The sequence below is a fragment of the Phycodurus eques genome, chromosome 4 (assembly GCF_024500275.1).
Source record: "Phycodurus eques isolate BA_2022a chromosome 4, UOR_Pequ_1.1, whole genome shotgun sequence".
NCBI lineage: Eukaryota > Metazoa > Chordata > Actinopteri > Syngnathiformes > Syngnathidae > Phycodurus > Phycodurus eques.
This window is the reverse complement of record NC_084528.1, coordinates 28303924-28324110: the sequence shown is the minus strand read 5'-3', so window position 1 is coordinate 28324110 and position 20187 is coordinate 28303924. Positions and strand designations below refer to the sequence as shown.

Below are 20187 nucleotides of genomic sequence, written 5' to 3'. Positions count from 1 at the left end.
ATGTTAGGACACTCCACGTATACGCCCCCGCACCCCCACACCCCCACACTTCACACGCGCGCACACACACTTTCGTCACCGTTTGACAAAAGCAAGTCTCCTCGTACGTTCCTACCAAAACAAGGAAGTGACATTAATAACCGTGCGCTGTCGTCCCTTTTTATAGCGCCGAAGCCGTAAGAAGTGTGTCCGCGCTCCAATCAAGCGGCGCCCTCGCACGTAAGAGTAATTTGAGCGATTTACACAGCATCGCGTGCGAGCGCGCCGCTTGTCGTGACAGCGGGACAGATGCTTCTCAGGCAAAGGCTCGCCGCCTTCAGTGCGGGGAGCGTGGACGCGTCACGGCGCATGCTCTCCTCCCGCTGTGGCCGGCGGACGATGAGGAGAACGGCGCCTCGCTCCGCAACGGTAAGTCCAACTGAGACAACGTCGACTCCAAGTTAGCAGGCTTCTGTGTTTGGGCGTGCGCTTGCCTGCTTTCTCTCTATTTTATTTGTTGTTGGTGTTTTGTTTCCGACTGTGTGTTTGTGCGCTCGCTTGTCGAGCGTGCGTGCCGGGGCTGCGCGTGACGTCACTCGGAGTGGGTGAAGGAGTGTGAGGGAGACACGCAACGGCTCAGGCTCAGGCTCAGGCTCAGGCTCAGGCTCAGGCTATACTTGCTCGTCTTGCTGGGTCGGAGTCCTCGCATTTGGCACCCATTTATTTGGGAATAGACCATTTGCCCGTTCGTATTTTTTCGCCGTTGTCCGTGGAGGCTGCTTCTTTCCTGCACGATTGGACATGGCGCGTTGTGCAAATAATTCCATTTCAACGAGCGCTGACTGATTGTCACAATCTGTTTTGTACATTTGTAGGTTATTAACCTGACATTGTATCCCGTTTGCCCGTGGCTAGACCCGGAGTAAACCAAGCAGATTGAAATAAGTATCATAGCGCGCTCGACGTATTTGACCTGATAATATACAACAGACTACCTTGATTGTTGTGATGGTATTGTGTAAATATAGTTTGTCGTGACATTTGATCCTGTATTCCGGTGATTCTCAACGTGTGGTACAAGTACAGGAAACAATTACTGTATATGTTTAAACTCTGTATAATGTTACAGTAACCAAGATTTGTTTTCAGTTTGGTTCAGTTGTATTTAACTTTTAAGTAAAATACAGTTGCATTTAATCTTTTCGAATTGTTTTGCTTTTAAATATTTTTAGTCCAATTTTGTATTGAACTTATCTTTTAAGTAATCGTTATTTTAGTGTATTTTTAATTATTTACTATAATGAAGCACAGTTAGTTTGATTTATTATCGTATGACTAGCTACTGTGTTTTAATGTTGGTCCTTATGGTGGTACTTGGTGTAAAAGGTTTGAGAACCACCGCTTTAAATGTATCTAAAAGTATATTTGTTTCATGCAAAATTGAGCGCCACAAAAGTGTTCTAATACATTACACCACTCACCCGCCTGACACTTTTTAAATGTTTACTCACTGCCAGTATATTTATCACATTATCTGATATCGTTAGAATACAAACCCCAATTGCAATGAAGTTGGCACGTTGTGTAAAACGTAAATAAAAACAGAATACAATGATTTGCAAATCATTTTCAACCCATATTCAATTGAATACACTACAAAGACAAGATTTTTAAGGTTCAAACTGATGAACGTTATTTATTTTTTTACAAATTGATACCTGTAACACATTACAAAAAGGCTGGGACAGCGGTGACAAAAGACAGGGAAGGTTGAGGAATGCTAAAAAACAACAACACCTGTTTGCAACATTCCACAGGTGTACAGGTTAACTGGAAACAGGTGGGTGCCATGATTGGGTATAAAAGGAGCATCCCCGAAAGGCTCAGTTGTTCACAAGCAAGGATGGGGCGCGCGCGGTTCATCACTTTGTGAACATCCGTGTGAACAAATAGTCCAACAGTTTAAAAATGTTTCTCAAAGTACAATTGCAAGGAATTTAGGGATTTTATCATCCACGGTCTATAATATCAGCGAAAGTTTCGGAGACTATGGAAAAATCTCTGCACGTAAGCAGCAAGGCCCAAAACCAACATTGAATGCCTGTGACCTTTGATCCCTCAGGCGGCATTGCATTGAAAACCAGCATCGCTGTGTAAAGGATATTGTCACGTTGGCTCCGGAACACTTCAGAAAAACATTGTCAGTTAACACAGTTCGTTGGTAAGTCTACAAATGCAAGTTAAAACTCTACCATGCGAAGCGAAAGCCATATATCAACAAGACTCAGAAAGGCCACCGGCTTCTCTGGGCCAAAGCTCCTCTGAGATGGACTAATGTGAAGTGGAAAAGTTGGCTGTGGTCTGACAAGTTCACATTTCAAATTGTTTTTGGAAATCATGGACGTCGTGTCCACCCGGCCAAAGAGAAAAAGGACCATCCGGATTGTTATCAGCGCAAAGTTAAAAATCCAGCATATGTGATGGTATGAGGGTGTGTTGGTGCCCATGGCATGGGTAACTTGCACTTTTGCTAAGGCACCATTAATGCTGAAAGGTACATACAGGTTTTAGAGCAACATATGCTGCCATCCAAGCAACATTTTTCCAGGAACATCCCTGCTTATTACAGCAAGACAATGCCAAGTCACATTCTGCACGTGTTACAACAGTGTGGTTTCGTAGTAAAAGAGTGCGAGTACCAGACTGGCCTGCCAGCGGTCCAGACCTTTCTCCCATTGAAAATGTGTGGCGCATTATGAAGCGCAAAATATGACAACGGACACCCTGGACTGTTAAGCGACTGAAGTTGTACGTCTAGCAAGAATGGGAATGAATTCCACCTACAAAGCTTCAGCAATTAGTGTCCTCAGTTCCCAAACGGAAATTGAGTGTTGTGAACAGGAAAAGTGACGTAACACAGTGGTAAACATGCCCCTGTACCAGTTTGTTTTAAATGTGTTGCAGGTATCAAATTCAGAATGAGTGAATATTTGCACAAAAAAAACAAACAACTAAGCTTATCGGTTTGAACATGAACTATCTTGTCTTTGTAGCGTATTCAACTGAACACTGGTTGAAAATCATTGTATTCAGGTTTTATTTACATTTTACGCAACATCCCAACTTGATTGCAATTGGGGTTTGTATGATTATTATTCATTAATTCGTTGGAAATCACATGGACTAATCTTAGTATGAGTCTCCTCACGTGTACATTACCTTAATGCATAGGCTTGTTTTCTACAGTGAAACAATACTTCATGCGTGGATTATGCCATTCTAAGACCATTATGGGTTCATTTTCTATGGCAGTTGCATGTCAGACATCACATCACGTCTGCGGGGTGAGAAGCTTTTCATTGACGTGGCATGCGTGTGTGCGTGGAAATAGCGTCCGTGCGTGCGTGCGTTTGGGCTAGATACGGCTGTTAACATGCGCGGCTGGGCCTCTGTGCGTGCAGCTCTGTGAGGAGGGGTGCTGAGGTCATTGTGTCTGCAGGGGATCTCATGATGGAGAAGGAAGAGGAGGGGGGGTCCAGTGGCAACAACCATAAGGCTCAAGTCATCCTGCACCTGCAGCCCATCTTGCACGGGTAATGCTATGGACGTCGAGACACCACTAATAGATACATGAAAACAGATAATATCAGCTTGGCATCCAGTTGAATAGACTTAGTGGTACAGTCGAATACATGTTACGTGATGATTCACAACACTAGCAATATCAGACGACTGTATTATATTTAAAAAAATATATGTTCCCTGCATGGGCCCCTTGTGGAGTTAAACCTCATAAAAGAGGACGTCAAGAAACAACCTGGGTTAATGAAGTGTAATTCAGCTGCGAGTCACACACACTGTAGTATTCGTGTGTTGACGTGCGTGCAGGCGTTGCTTAGTGAAAGACGTCAGTGGCTCTTACTTCAGCTCCAGCTGGCCATTTACCACACATTAGTTCAGTGTGAGGATGTTCTCCATGCTCCTCGAGAGTCTTTTCATTTTGCATTTGACTCTCTGTACTGTTCGCTAATCAGCTTAAAGTGCATTGGCGACTGTTGGACTCCTCTTTTTGTTTTTTTGTTTTTCCCCCCCCACTTGCGCGGCGGCATATGTGTTAACGCGAAGCAATACATCGCGCAAATGATGGCTTGCAACTGGAAAACCACAAGATGGGGCGCTTGTGAGCCAAGGTGAAATTAGCCGGTTTTAAGGGTAGATTCGTCTCCGTTTGCCTCGCTCGACGGTGAACGTTCGCGGCATTCGCACAGCTCGAATAAGCGAGCGTCCAAGACAATAACAGCATCTTGTGGTGCGTGGGCACATCACCGAACACACACGACACGAACACACTCCAGGGTGTTATTATGTAAATTAGGCTTTTCGTGATCAGGATTTTTGGGGCCGATCACCGATCAGCGAGTTTAAAAAAACGATAACCGATCACCGATCCAATCACAAGATGGAGGAATGTGTCTATTTAAATGACCTGTTCATTTACTGTATATACTTGCGTACTTAATTGCTAAAAGCGTTATATTTACAATAAATAATATATCTTCGTTCCTCTATTTATGCCAGTGAGGCATAGTGACAGACAGAACAAATGAATGGTCTTCTATTAGATGGCAGGAAGTAAATACAGTAATTATTGTATCCACTTTTTGTGACATTTTTGTTTGTTGGTGTGCCGTAAGATTTTTAAATTGTAAAATATGTTCCTTGGCTCAATAAAGGTTGGAGATCACTGCTCTAGTCAGATCGTGTATTCTAATGAATCAGGTCGAACCAACATTACAACGTGACGGAAATAATGGGTGCTAACTTACTGTAATTAAATTACTTTATTTTTAATTAAACGACTTTACCCACACCGAAACTTTAGAGCATGATTCGACAGAACGGCGGCATTAGACTTTACACCGATTGCATCGGGCTGATCGGTATCGGCCGATATTTAGCATTTTATGCTGATCGGCTTTAATGTCATAATTCGCAGATCGGCTCCGCAAAAGACATTTACTCCACGTCGCCGCGTGCACAGTATATTTGAATTCAAAAGTTAGTTTATTTTTAGCCTTGTCGCGTCTTTTGATGTAGTATTGGAAATATCGGACAGCCAATAAAGTTATTAAAAAAAAAAAACATGTCGGCGGTGTGGAACAGGCAACACGTTTGAGACAGACAACACGTCATGCAAATGCCGAACGACTCGGTTACTGACACATTTTCACAAATAGGAACATAACTAAAGATTTACTCAGTTGTTTTATTTCACACTTGATGGGTGGGCACGCAACTATTTGTCTACAAGCAAAATATAGCAATTAAAATGTAGGATTTGCATCAATTCTATACAAAGTATATACAGTATGTTGTCCTCGGTTTACAACGGAGTTCCATTCCTTCGCCAGCAACGTAACCCAGTAAATATTTGTACGAAAAACACTTCTATGCCTTAAATATAAAACAATTAAATGAAAAGTACACCGGTAACTGTGTGCGACTTTTTGTACCACGTGAGGACGCGCCGCTGCGCAAACGAGTCCATTGCATTCTGTTCATAACCTCGAAATGTCATAATTACAGTAAATATTTGTTGAACTGCAGCAAATATTTATATGGAAAACACCCAAGTGACAACGTACTCTTATTCGTAACCTCGAAAGACAATCAGAAATATAGCCATAATCTTTTGATGCTATATACTACCAGAGGAAAAAAAAAAAAAAAAAAAAAAAAAAAAAAAAGCACGCAAGCGCAGGGAAAACATGCAAACTTCACATAGGAGACACAGAGCTGAGATTCAAACCCAAAATCTCAGAAGTGTGTGGCAAAAGTGTGAACCACCAGTATATACCATGCTGACCATGACATTTTCAAGTTTATAACAATAGCAGTTCACTCATAATGAAAACGATGCATATTATATGTATGTATTAACTCTAGCTCAGACATTATAAATGGTAGAGAACCCTCGAATTGTTTACACCAAAGCTGTTTCCTAATAAGGTTCATAAATTAACGGGCAACTTCACTATTCCACGAGTATTTGATTATTTCTTTATATATATTTTAAAAAAAAAAATGATACTCTGTTGCCCTCTGCAGGGGAAATTATGACATTGCAGATACCAGCAGCACAGTCTTGGCCATCGAGACTCAACATGGTAAGTAAAAGACACTGCCCTAAGGGGGGAAAAAATGGGAAGTCGTTGGTGAAATGCACTTAACAGATTCTTCTTGTACTAATGAAACATTTTGACAGGCATCTTTTTTTCACTGTACCTTCGTAGACGACAGTAAATCAGAGGGGGAGAGTGTGGAGTACGGCTATCCTATTACTTGCGGAGAAAGTCGAGCTGTTTTGCTCTTCAAGAAGTTTGTGTGTCCTGGAATCAACGTTCGATGCGTCAAAGTAAGTGGATGGAGGCCGTAATGTTGTCTTTATTCTCGTAGCGTACGTCTTTGCAGGTTTGTTTACAAGCACACACTGTTGTCCTGTTTTTACAGTTTAATGACCAGCTTATCAGTCCTAAGCAGTTTGTACACCTGGCAGGCAAAGCCACCCTGAAGGACTGGAAAAGGGCAATCAGACTAGGTGGGGTTATGCTCAGGTAAAGTCTTTTTTTATTTGAATTATTATTATTATTATTTTTTTGTTTCTGTCTGAATCAGGTTTGAGTTTAATCAGTATACAGTCATTACAATAATCGTTACCCTGCAAAAACAAAACGATGCATGTGAATATCTGTGACTGTGAATGAACCCCCAAAAAACCCAATTTTTGCCTTCGTCAAAATAAAGTTTCAATAAAATATGTGTAGATAAAAACATACATAATACTTTATGGGAAGCTATTACAGATAGAATTAGGTTTGAATTCCCCTTTTCGCTGTTGACTGGAAACAGTTTGGTTTAACATTAAAGAGACGAATATGAGACAAGAGATCAAAATTTCTATCAGGGTCAGGTATGTAACTTTGTCTAATTATACTGATTATTCAAACAATTAGAATGTCAACGATCAGTTTCAGATTTGGGCTTTGCCTGTGAACGCTACCTTCTGTCCTGAAGAAGAACGAAAGAAGCCACACTGGCTGTACAAATTAAAAGACGTCGAACGGGTAGACCAAGGACAACGGCTGCACTTGATGAAAACTGCAAAGAAAAAACAAAAGAAAACCCTAACACAACTGTTAGTGACATCAGCAATGAGACAAAGATGAACCTTTCCAAAGTGACGGAACCGATAAAAGCTTTGAGAAAGGAGGACCTGCACATCATCCCAATTGTACAAACTTGTTGGTGAAAATTAGTAGCGCTAATGTCATGATTTGTGTGGCTTCTTCAGGGACGGCCGTGCTCATTAATCTGCATTGAATTAACACACGATGGCAACAGCAAAACAAACTCAGAAGCCATGTCATTTGTACATATTTAAAAAAAAAAAAAAAAAAAAAAAAGGAAAATTGTTTATTCTCATATTTAAATTGTACTATGTGGAATTGTTTTAATTAGAACTAGTAAACCAATGATTTCATGAAACGGATAGAAAATGTTCAACGTGTTTATGAGTTTTTATTAACAATAAAGCAATTAGCCAATTATTAAATAGGATAAATGAATTTAAAATAAGTAAGAATTGAAAAAAAAAAATGTCAAAGAAAAAAAAACAATTGAATGCACCAACATTATGACACTATTAGTTTAGTTGTTTGCTTGGGTGCAGGCAGCGTGGGTTCAATTCCCACTCAGTAATGGTGTGAATGTGTTGTATGTATTTATATGCTGTGCGATTGCTTAGCTATCAGTTCACAGTGTTGTCCGCCTTTTGATGGATTTCGGGGGACAGGCAGTAAAGAAAATGGACGGATGGATATTACAGGACTCTTGATAATATAAATGCTCTTTTGGGCGGATTCAAGAAAAAAAGCAGTGAAAGGCTGGAAAAGCATCAGAAAAGCAGAACGGAAAAGTTTGGTGAAGTCAGTGGGTCACAGGCATGACGCAGTTGTTGCAAGCAAAAGATTTGCAATCGAATATTAAGATTTATTCACTTAAATCTATTTCATGACTAATCTTTAGTCACCTAAAAGTCAGTGTTTCATTTCAAATCTTCTATGTTATGTATCAAATGCAGATGCAAATACTGTACCTGGAAATGAAAGCCAGACATCACCAGTCTGCACAAGAAATCAGTTTTCGTAGCAGATTTCAGTTTTTAGTAAAAAAAAATTTTGTCCCATCCGTATCTGCAGCTCAACAGACTTACGTAATCTACTCTGTATGTGGTTGCTAAGCAGCATTATAAAGGTGGCAGGTTCAAGTACCCGGGCAAACAAGCTGCAGAGTATTGCTTTTTGTGTCGTTATCATGTTTACTCTGGTTCCCTGGAGTTGCTGTGAGTCAATACGCTGAGTCGAAGGCAATATCTGTTGTTCTCATCTTGCATCCTGCAGAGAGGTCTTTGTGTTTGAGAAACGTGTTGGGATGGTTCTCAGACTTAAACAGTCCTTAAGCAGCTGTGCAATAAACACAGTGTTTTCGACACCGACGCGCTTCTTTTCCCACGCAGAAAAATGATGGACTCTGGCCAGATTGACTTCTACCAGCATGCCACGGTGTGCAGCAACACGTGCCGCAGCACGAAATTTGACATGCTGATCAACAGCTCGCAGCTTCCTCTGGGCACGTCGGTGCAGCCCAACCCGTCGTCTGTGGCTTTCGAGTCTCTCGGCGGGCAGGTGCCTCCCCTGACAGGTGCGCCATTCCCAACCACGGCTCATTATTCTGGCGGGAGAGAGGATTCAAAAAGGATTATTTACCACAAATAATCTCTTTTTCATTCATCTATTTATTGCATGCCAGTGATGTAAAGTGACAGGCATAACAAATTTAAATGCTCCACCGATAGATGGACAGAAGGTACAATTACCCCGTGTATCCGTCTGCTGCCATTGACGCAACAGAATAATAGCTTTGTGTTCAATTAAACAGGTCCATATTTCACATTGTGAGGAAATTAGGATGAGATAATTATTATTTCAGTATATCCTCACTGTCAGTCCAAGTTTGGTCAATTTCATATTTTTTACACAAATCCAATTGGTCAATCCTCACTTGGGTCTATTGTTTTTACAAATGATTAACCAGTGTAAAGTGTTGAAAATACCTTTCTCTCTTTAATAATACATTTGTAAAAACAACTTTTAATAATCAGAAAAACAACGTTTTTAAAGATTCAAGCATTTCTTTGTCCCATTTTTGTTGGTCGGTGTGCCGTGATATCTTTTAGAATGGCAAACGTGCCTTGGTTGGAGAAAAATTGGGAAACACCGCCCTAGTCGTTGGCCCCTTTCAATTTGCTGCATACTATTGCTCATGTTTCCCCCTTTGGCATGTTGTTCTATAAAGATGCTCGCACAAGCTCCCTGGATTTAATTTCCATGATAATGAAATACTTAATAAGCTTAAGAAAAAAATAAAAAATTGACTTGGCGCATCGGTCTTCCCTCGGCCTTATCATTATTATAAAAGAACCTCAAATCGAATACCCCTGAGGTTGTATAGTTTGGAATTAGAAAAACATTTCCTCATCCAAGAAACGGCTCAACTCTTTCTCTTTCTTGCACGAAACATCAACTGCCGTCACACATAACATCATATGCGGACTTCCCAGATGTTCTCATTTCAAAGCACTTTTTCCATAGGGAATAATGCAACCCGAATGAATTTGTTCCAGGCTCAAACTGTTACCATCGTAAAATCGTATTTAAATGTACAGCCAATATTTTAAATAGCATTTTAGAATCGTACAAGTGTAAAGAGAAGTTGACCACTGCAAACTGAAAACTGACAAAATAAAACGTACCAAGAAGGTGTTTGCAGAGCGATACTGTCACCGAGTGGCCTTTTATATGTACTGCTACTACTTAAGGCATCATGATGCATTCTTTTTTTCACAATTTAAAAAGGTTCAGGTTTTACTAACGTTGTGTCACACGCTTTTCTGAAAAGCATTTTTTCACTTGTGGAGGCCGCACTTCATACACTCGCTACACTGTGTTTATGTGTCGCACGGACACATCATTTAACCGAACCCTAACCCTATATAAGCCACCAAAAAGTATATTTTCCTTAATCCTTTCAGTAATTGTATACTGATTAATGAAATAAATTACTTGTCTAATACAGGATTGTATTTCTCATATTGTAGCGAGGTGCCAGACACTTTTATATCTCGCCATTTGTCCTGTTTGTACTTGTAATAGAGGATCTTTACTTTCTGTGTTGGATGACCCCTCCTCATTTCAGGAGAGTCTTTACATGATGCAGCTGACTTGGAGGAGTCGTTGGACGATAGATTTGGCGGGGAGTGGAGCTCCGCGCACCTCACCACAGCCAATGGACATCCAAAGAGGAAGCGGAATGACACACCTGGTAAATAAAATGCAGTGTTTTTGTTGTTGTTGTTGTTACTGTGATGGAATCTAAACACAAGTGATCTGTCGTAGAGCTGGAAGAAAATATGCTATATATAGCTGACGAGCAGTCAACTAAAATTGTGTCTGCTTCATCTGTGGATGTATTTTAGATTCATTAGAATGCAGGGTAATGTTTGCCGGTACATTCAAAATCGGGTATTTTTACGAACGTCTCTCCCTCTGGGAGGAAACAAAGGATCAATGGGATGCACTGAATGTGGCATGTAACTATATATGTAAGCTACATTGAAGACAACTTCAGCCCTAAAAAGTTTGCAGCCTAACTAAAGCTTTGAGACTGGGGACGGTTGGAAAAAAACAATGTATCTGAATCATCACTCAACAGTACAGGAAGTCAGTAGATTGTTCAAGCGTGAGCACATTGCAGGTCAGATGTCATCATGTCATTGAATTTATGAAAAGCAAACTTTGCACGCTTCAACTAAATGTGCAGATCCAACATTGGTCGTCTTTTACACAGTCAGGGAAACAATATTAGTATTAGTAGTCAAAGTAATAGCACCGTCGCACTTAACAGCCCTCAGATCCCGATAATAGTCATACACACATCGCAAAACATCTGCTGAAGCCCCCCAAAATATCATCTTAGGACCCCTAAAACAAAACCACTTTTTGTCTTTTATTTTCTAACACTGTCTTCGAACCCTTAGAGCACAGGTGTCAAACTGGTGGCCCAGGGGCCAGATCCGGCCCGCCACGTCATTTTATGTGGCCCGCAAGAGTGTGCATCGACTTTGTGTTTTTTGCTACAATACCAAAATTCCAAATTGGGTTCATTTTGTTTTTACCAACCCCACTTTTAAAAAGAAAATTGATTCATACTGTAGTTGAACAAACGGTTTTTACTGGCTTTTGATTTCAAAAGTAATTATCCATTAATTTGTGTACATGTAATAATAGGAGGGAATCATACATTCATATGAGTTTGCAGCGATAACGGCCCTCCGAGTGGAACCATTACTGCGATGTGGCCCATGACAAAAATGAGTTCGACACCCCTGCTTAGAGCGAGACAAAGTATGATGTAATCAATTGTTAGCTCTTTTTCGACACCCATTTATGGAATGATATGTATTTACATTATATTATCATATTTTAAAAAGTTGTTTCATCATAAAATAGGTTCTTAAATTAGACATTTATTTTCACTTTAAAAGGACCTGTTGTGAGTTTTTGAATGGTCAGTTTTAGTATTTTAACAGTGTCAGTCGCGAATAACAATTTGCCGTATTGACTGCCTTATGTGTTTGTTTCTTATTTCATCAACCAAAGGCTCGCTGGGTTTTAATGAAGCCTGTGATTATTCATCCATAATTATTATTAGAACACATCATTTAAAATACTTATTGTATTGATGTTTTTCTTTTTAACGCGTATCTAATTTTGGACTAACATTTGGAGAGGTGAGAAAGGTTGGGTGCTTCTGCAAGTAGCACATTCCATTTAATTATCTGAAAGTTCAGATCCTGTCCGACCAAACGAGGTGGATAATGAGTGTGATGATACAAATGTATTACTAATAATAATACCTACCTTCTCAGCACGTTTTACTCCCTTTCAGTATATATATATATTTTTTTTAAATCGAGAAACGCAGCGAGTCTCAGCCTTTTATGTAAAATGTGCTACATAAATAAACTCGACGTGACCTCTTCCATCCCTTTTATCCTCCATCGGTGCGACTGGCGCACCTTTTCTCTAACTCGTGTCTTCCCGACATCGTTACAAACAGTCTTCCTTACCCGCTACCTTTTCTTTCCCCCCTGCATTATTTTGTGTGCTGTTCTCTGCTTGTTGCTCGACAACTAGAACCAAACAATATGTACCCAAAAATAGACACACAGGTCGACGAAGGCAACGGTTCTCAAACATTTTGGGTCCAGCAATCTCTTAACGGAGATACATTTTTCCAAGGTATAAGCCCTGGTATAAGTGTGTAGCGCTTCCTTACAGCACGGGAATCCCCCCAAATATGCTATTCTGCCTCGTATTTTTTCATCTAGATGGCATATTAAGCCTGTGGAAGGGTGTGGCTGAGTGCGGGCTGATGGGGGAGGTGCTGTCCGGTCTTCAAGCTCACTTATTGACCGCTCTGAAAGGAGTGGAGGTTCGCAGCGAGAAGGCCGAGCTGCAGGAGACCGGTGAGTTCACACAGCGAGAACCTTGGAGGAAAAAAAACAATAATTAAAAATGGATTTGCTTTGAGTAGAATATTGATCAAGTAAATGTTTAATGTAGAAGGCCCCTCCAGCTAAATATGGCCTTCGAGTATTCAAGTCTTGCACTGCTGCTGAAGATTGATCTATTTGTGTTGCTCCAGACGCCATCATCCTGAATTCCCTGTGTGAGATGTTTGGCCTTTTAGACTCAGTGAAGCAAGCGCTGGAGCAGCGGCGTAGCCAGAAGGAAGACGACGACGACGACGACGGCGACGGTGTTTATGGTGAGGAAAAGGCAACATTTGCAGTGCATGTACATGGTTAATATTCGCAATGGAAGCACTGAGGTCAACCTCCTATTTGTTTGAGTTGCTTAACTGTTTGTCTTAACTATCAAATAAGTAAAAATAAGTCAACGCCATTTAATATCCATCCAATCATCTTTAATACAACATATCCTCTTCAGGGCCATGGGCACTGTTAAAATAAAGACATAAAACAATACAATATCCATCCATTTGTCTGCTGTTTCTTGTCCTCGTTAAGGTCACGGATGAGCTGGAGCCTATCCCGGCTGATTTCGGGTCAGAGGTGGGGGACAACCTGGACTGGTTGCCAATCAATCGCAGACAGACAGACAAACAAACAAACAAATAAATAAATACATCTTGTAGACTTTTTGTGAAAAAGTCAATCTTTTACAATGTAGATATGCAACAAAATAGGAGGAAAAGTTGTTGAAATGCAACATTGTTGTAATATACTGTGTATATAATTTATTTATTTTTTTATTCTAAATTGTCACACAAATGTAAGAATAAAAACACTGTAACGTACTTTAAAAAACAGTATCAAACAATTCCAAAACATTTTAACTTGGCTATGTTCATAACTTTGTCTTGGAAAGTGTTTTCTTTTCTGGCCCTTCTTTTGCAGTAAATGTATTTGTAATCCCTTTCCCCCCCCCGGAAGGTTTTGGTCGGAATCCGAAAAGTACGATCTCAGGGTCCGGGGCCATTCATCTTTAGATGTTGTTGTAGTTCATCCTATTCTGTCTCCCTGTAGGGCTGGAGGAGCTGTCAAAGGAGCGGAGAAAGCAGGCGTGCGTTAAAAGCACATCCTACAAACACGCATCCCCCAAGCACCTCCGACCCCAACGCCACCAGCCGTCCAATAGCCAGCCGTCGCCCACCCTCAGCAACACCGTCATCCAGCCTCTCTCACTCACGGGTTTACCTGAGCCGCCGTACACTCATCCCAACATCAACCCACAGCACGTCAGCCACTTCCCCACCTCCGGCGGGCCGCGAGCGGGGCACGTGAGGAGAGAGGAGAGGACCCGGGCGCTCTGTGAGTCGGGTAAACATGCGAGGGCCCGCAAGGCGGGACAAGAACTAACCTTTGAGATGCAGCAGGATCTTGAACAAAGGGCGTGCAAGCTTCAGGCTCAGTTAGGAAGTGAGAAGCTAGGTGAGGCAGAGCGCTTGCATGGCTGTGAAAAGGTGGCAATGGGGAGAAAGGGCTTAAAAAAACTGAAAACTAAATGAGAGAGTGCCGCAGAATGAAGTGGGACACGCTCCCAAAGTCAATGGCAGTTTGTAAAAGAATTCTTTTCGGCTACTTTCAGAGTTAGTCTTTGGTGACGATGTTTTCCCTCGTGGTAAAAAATAGTTTGGGATCGGTAGCAAAATGAAACATTTCTTATGATATTTGTAATTGAGAATACTTTTTTGGTGAGTTATTGTATAATCAAGTGTTGAGGTTGATATGATTCCCATTTTTAAACACCTTCTGTCCATCTCACTCAGGCTTATATTAAGGCATAATGTTGCTGCCCAATAATAAAAAAGCATGTATCTCCAAGGTTTGTGTTTATTTTTATCTGGAATTTAAAGAAATTGTTTTTTTTGTTTTGTTTTTTTTTTAGTCTGAAAGTACATAGCACACAACATTTACAGACGCAGAGTGCTTTTAATAGGACAGCAACACGATCTCTGCACAAGACACAATTTACAGTATATATTATTGTATCTACCGTGTGTGTTACAAGATATTTTCAACTGTGATTGATCCATAAGCTACTTTTAATGAACAAATGACTTCCCTGCTAATTTACAAGTGTAGAAAATGTAAAAGATGGCATTTAATGTCCCGAAATTACCCTGTATAAGCAGTGAAGACATTTCAATAAATCCCTTTATGTTTCAAGCTGCAATTGAAATTGTGTTTTAGGAGACATGCAATTTTTCCCGGCTGTCTTAATGACACGTCTGCCACATGCTTCGGTCAAAATACCGCAAGGATCAAGACTTATAGGACACTTTACATACCCAATTTTTTGTCTTGCTGAAATTAGCCTGTTTGAGAGGACAGACTTGTCTCATGCAAGTGTGGCATCTTTCCCCCTGCCCCACACATTGCTGCGAACAAAGGTAAGTGCGGATGCCGTTACCATGACAACTAGCGTTCGCACGCGCCCCGCAAACTGCGAAGCATAAGCGAGCCCCGACAATCAAAGTCAATTCATTTTGTATTTATAGAGCCCCGATTCACACCAGAGGTTATCTCAAGGGGCTTAACAAATGAAGCGGTTCTAGAAGAACGTCCGTCTACAACCGCAGCTTCGTCCTAACGCGGAACTAACCGACAAGCGTTCGGCGAAGAATGCATCCTGAAGGACATATTAAGAGAGATGAGAGCTGGCGCTAAAATGAAATTAAGTGAAGCGAAAGAGCGGACAAAAGAGCAAAATTGAAGCTTTCCTTCTGTCTGTGCGTTACCCACCAACGGACAAACTGTCGGCCGTTAGGAAATTGCAGTTGTTTGTTTGCATTTCAAACTCAGCTTGTAGCAAGCGTAAGTGACGTCATGAGAGAGCGAGAGAGAGAGAAATTGCTGAATTACTGCTGCTGCTACGGTGAGTCTCAGCTTGAATGGTATTAGTGCTATTTGTATTGATGGCTTTAGTACTACTAAATAAGAAGGAATTAGTCAAAGGGAGAGAGAGAGTTTGTCACATCAAGTAAACCCTCGCTGTTTGCTGGGGAAAGGACCGAGCCCTCACCCCGAATAGCGAAAAACTGCAAATAATCGACGATGTTTATAATTTCCAATCTTAACAGTTTAAACCGTAAATTTACCACAAACGATGATGATCCCGAAACTGGTTCATATAATTTCAAACTAATATTACAACGTTCTTCTGGTTGGCCATTGCTTGAAAGTAGCTCTTTTTTTGGCTAGCCTAGCTGCAAAGTCATGTGGGAAGAAACTCCTTGTTGGGGCAGTTATTAACAGTGGGGTGGAAGTGCAGAATGGAGACGCTACTATTTCTGACCGAACAATAATAAGTACATTTTCCATCCCTTCGCAATTCCAATTGCTCCCCCCATAGCTGCTGTTATATGCTGCTACTGGAGGGTAAATCAATACTAATTCACATCTACAAAGCCGTCTCTTGTGTATTGACCTTTGGAGCATGTTGCACTTGAGGTGACATGCACAAATCATTGCTTTCAAATAAGCATTTTCTCGACATCTGAAGTCTGTGTTTGTCTTTTGTCCACGAGTGCACTATGTTAATGTCAATGTGTGCGATGCCAGAACTGCTCGATGGACAGTGACGGACCCGAGAGACTTCACTGTGTTGTTAATCAACTGCACATCTTCTCTTTCAACAAACACATAATAATAGCTAGTGCCGCCATCCTTCACGATGATATTATAATAATAAAGTACCGAACGGATATACAATATATTTACGAACAGGAAAGAAACCGTAAATTCCGTGAGTGTTCTGCGTGTTAAATTACAACCCCAATTCCAACGAAGTCGGGATGTTGTGTTAAAACATAAATAAAAACTGAATACAATGATTTGCAAATGATGTTCAACCTATATCTAATTGAATACAAAACAAAGAGAAGATATATAATGTTTGAGCTGATAAACTTGATTGTTTTTAGAAAATAATCATTAACTTAGAATTTTATGGCTGCAACACTTTCCCAAAAAGTTGGGAGAGGTGGCAAAAAGGACCGAGAAAGTTGAGGAATGCTCATCAAACACCTGGGGCTTGTACAAGCGCTGGTTCCATATAATCTAATGACAGGGCCGGGCCTGTTGAGAATAGATTAGTTTAAATACTTGCTTGCTAGTGGAGTGTAAGTACAGGTGTCAGCCTGACATGCAATGCTTGAAGCACAAGGTGAAATGAAATCATTTCAGTCATCCATCATTCGGCGCTAATGACATTCGAGACTAAGAATTGCGCTCATGTTGGACGCCCTCAACACGTCTGCTGGCGCCTGTTAATTGAATTCATGCCGTTAATGTTGACGGGCCGCAATGGCGTGGAGCCTGTGTAATGACTTGTCGCTGCGGCTGGACTTCTCGGAGCCGCGGAAAAATGCGCTTTCTCTTCTTCGAACAGCTCTATAATTTAAATTTGGGTTCACTTGTTTCCACTAAAAATCTGCACAGCACATTAATGGTGACTGATGACTGTGATAAGCTAGATGTCTAAACGCACTTTTTAAGTAGACTTTACACCGATTTTATCGGCCTGATCGGTATCGGCCGATGATTAGGATTTTATTCTGAGCGGCTTGAATGTCATAATTTCGCCGATCCGATCAATGTCGTCATTAATCGGCTCCGCAAAAGACATTTAGTCCGCGTCGCCATCGTGCACAATATATTTGAATCCAAAAGCTGGTTTATTTTTAGCCTTGTTGCGTGTCTTTTGACGTCGTCCTGTAAACAGCTGACGGCCAATGAAGTTATTTAGAAAAATAATAAATTAAAAAAACAAAGTTGCTCTTTCACAATTGCACTGTCACACTACTGCAATAAAATCTACTCCGATACCACCGCATTTCGTTTTTTCCGATCATTGGGCTTTTTCTCGTCAACTCAAATGCGACCAGATACAGTCGTTACCGTGGCGACGACAACAAGACTGGATCGCGCCGACTGTATTATGAGGACAAAATGGGGAAAAAGGTGTGTTGGTGGTGCTCAGGACAGGAGAGGACGTTCGTTTAAGGCTTGCTTGAGGCATGTTCACGTACTTTTAATACGATACGGCTCGCAAGCAGGCAAGAAAATGTTATATAGCCTAGCAAGCTAGCGATACCACGAACGGTTGGACATAAACATGCCGCCGCTCTTTTCATCGCTGTCCGCATTGCAGTTATGGTTAAACTCAGGAGACCGGACCAAAATACAAAACGAAAGACTGAACAGGTTTTAATGAGGGTGTAAATGAAAAAACAGCTGCTTAAATCTTTGCTTTTGGGTAAACATTTAAAACTAATAATTAAGGAAGAAGAAGTTACAAAAATCCCCCCGCATGTGATTATTATTATTTTTTTAAACGCTCGATAACTACAGTAATTTTGAACAGTCAAGTCAAATGTCAAATTTCTGACAAACTTTTGCGCGCCACATAAAATGACGTGTAGGGCCAGATCTGGCCCTCGGGCCTTCAGTTTGACACCTGTGGCGTAAACAACTGGAGAAAATCCGGTGGGATACATGGACTGGAGTAGACCACAAATTTGTATTTTCTGAGGTGGATCTCAGTGGACAGGTAATGCAAATTTAATAGCAATAGTGTGCAAGTTCGAACGCCCTAAAGCACATTATGAAAGCGGTGACATCTGAGACCAGACAAATATTGAAATATACATATCGACATCAAAACACGTCTTCCATTGAAGCTCGAGGTTGAATGTTTGACCGCTGACTTTTGCACGACTTTTGCATGTTTGACCGCTGACTTTTGTTCTTGTGACTCTATTACTCATCACAGTCTCCGTTATCACCGCGTCCAAGTGCACCTATGTGTCTGCGTGCAACAAGAAAGGCGCCATGCTAACGTAGTCCGTTTCTCCGTTCGCTCCTGTTTATTTACATTTTGCTCGACAGAAGTGCCCGAGTGTCATTTCTGTCACGCATTCTCCAATAAACATGACCAGGTGCGGAAACAAGGAACATCTTCCAATGCAGATTCGGCACAGACTTGATGACAGACGATGTAATTTATGGAGAAATATGCTTCCCACGGGTTATGTGAAGGCATATTTACCTGTCTGTCATCCACCGTGACCCTTGCATCCATTTTTCTATGCCGCTTGTCCTCACTCGGGTCACAAGTGAGCTGGAGAGCACCTACAGACAACCATTCGCACTCACATTCACACCTACGGACAATTTAGAGTCTTCAACGACCCCTGACATGCTCATTTTTGGAATGCGGGAGGACGGCAAGAATTTGAATAAAGAGGACATGCAAACTCCAAATAGAAGGCTGAAGCTGAGATTCAATCCCAGAGCCTCAGAACTGTGAGCCGGACGTGCAAACCACTGGGACAACGTGGTCCCGTAGTTTTCCACCCATTTTCTATAGCGTCCTCATTAGGGTCACTCGTGAGATGGAGCCTATGCCAGCTGACTGGGTGAGAGGCACCCTGGACTGGTTACCATGGCTGCGCGGATGCACATATGGACAAATAACTAAGTCTTTATTGAATTTACGCTATTATCTCATATGCATGTTCGTGCAATGTGGGAAGCCAAGAATTGAGAGAGCATGCCAGTCCACACATTCATTCTGGGGCCGAGCATTAACTATCGTTTGGAGCCATTCTTAACCTTTTTTGCCTATTTTCTGACATTATACGGAGCAAACCAATATCTGAATCATAAATCCATTTATAGAAAAATAAAATACTCATTTTAATCAATGACAAAAATATGTATTTTTTTCCCCGCTGTAGAATGAATAACCTGAAGTGGAACCCAAAGCAGCCTCAGAAATGTAATAGCCTTTCACATTAATCAGTACCCAAGAAGTAGCTCGGTTTCAAATATTTTGGTGGGTACATCGCTCCCTCTCGTGTGATATTGCTTAAATGTTTATTTGGTTTTATTTGATCATGAAACAATACCAAATAAATAACAATAATTAGTTAATGAACAGTAATAAAAAAAACTCCCACAAAAATAGAAAACAAGAGGCTAAGTGGCTCAAGCCCACACAAAACCTGCCTTAGCCCACCCTATGAATTTGTTCTCAAATTATATATTTTTAAGCTATTATAATATTTTTATTTTTTTAATTTAGAATGTATTTAATTCAATATATGTAATTATTAAATATTATTAAAATATTATTAAATATTTCATTTAATTAGGAAATTTTGAAAAACTTTACATAATTAAAAAAATATATTATTTTTCCCCAAAAATTATTATTATTGTTGTTATTTAGAAAATAAATGTTCTGCGGTAATACCACACGCTTTGGCATTGACAAAATGTAAACCTGGTGAAAATCGGTCGAGAAAAAACATTAATTTAATGTAATTTATTTATTTTCTTTCGCTTTCATTGCCGTAACTACATGTGCTAAATCTAATTAAATGCTAGTGTATGACAGGACACCTTCTGAAACACTGTTTGCAAATCTGCTTTTCAATAGATGGACACTCACTATTTAAAAAAAATACATTACAATACATTATTGCATGATAATGACT

At 40.7% G+C, this 20187-nt stretch overlaps 1 protein-coding gene across 2 annotated transcripts; it reads left to right on the top strand.

The window, feature by feature from the left end:
* The first annotated feature begins 67 nt into the window (after window positions 1-67).
* Window positions 68-14851, top strand: LOC133401720 (glucocorticoid modulatory element-binding protein 1-like). 2 transcript variants are annotated; one of them, XM_061675019.1, is made up of 10 exons: window positions 68-408; window positions 3479-3572; window positions 6088-6146; window positions 6273-6394; window positions 6490-6593; window positions 8555-8739; window positions 10294-10419; window positions 12488-12625; window positions 12805-12927; window positions 13709-14851. In XM_061675019.1, exons 2-10 carry the CDS (start codon window positions 3487-3489, stop codon window positions 14188-14190), a joined length of 1425 nt encoding a protein of 474 aa, XP_061531003.1. In that variant the 5' UTR covers window positions 68-408; window positions 3479-3486; the 3' UTR covers window positions 14191-14851. The 2 variants fall into 2 exon arrangements, with proteins under 2 accessions (XP_061531003.1, XP_061531002.1); XM_061675018.1 differs by having other exon boundaries at window positions 3441-3572.
* Window positions 14852-20187: the final 5336 nt, after the last annotated feature.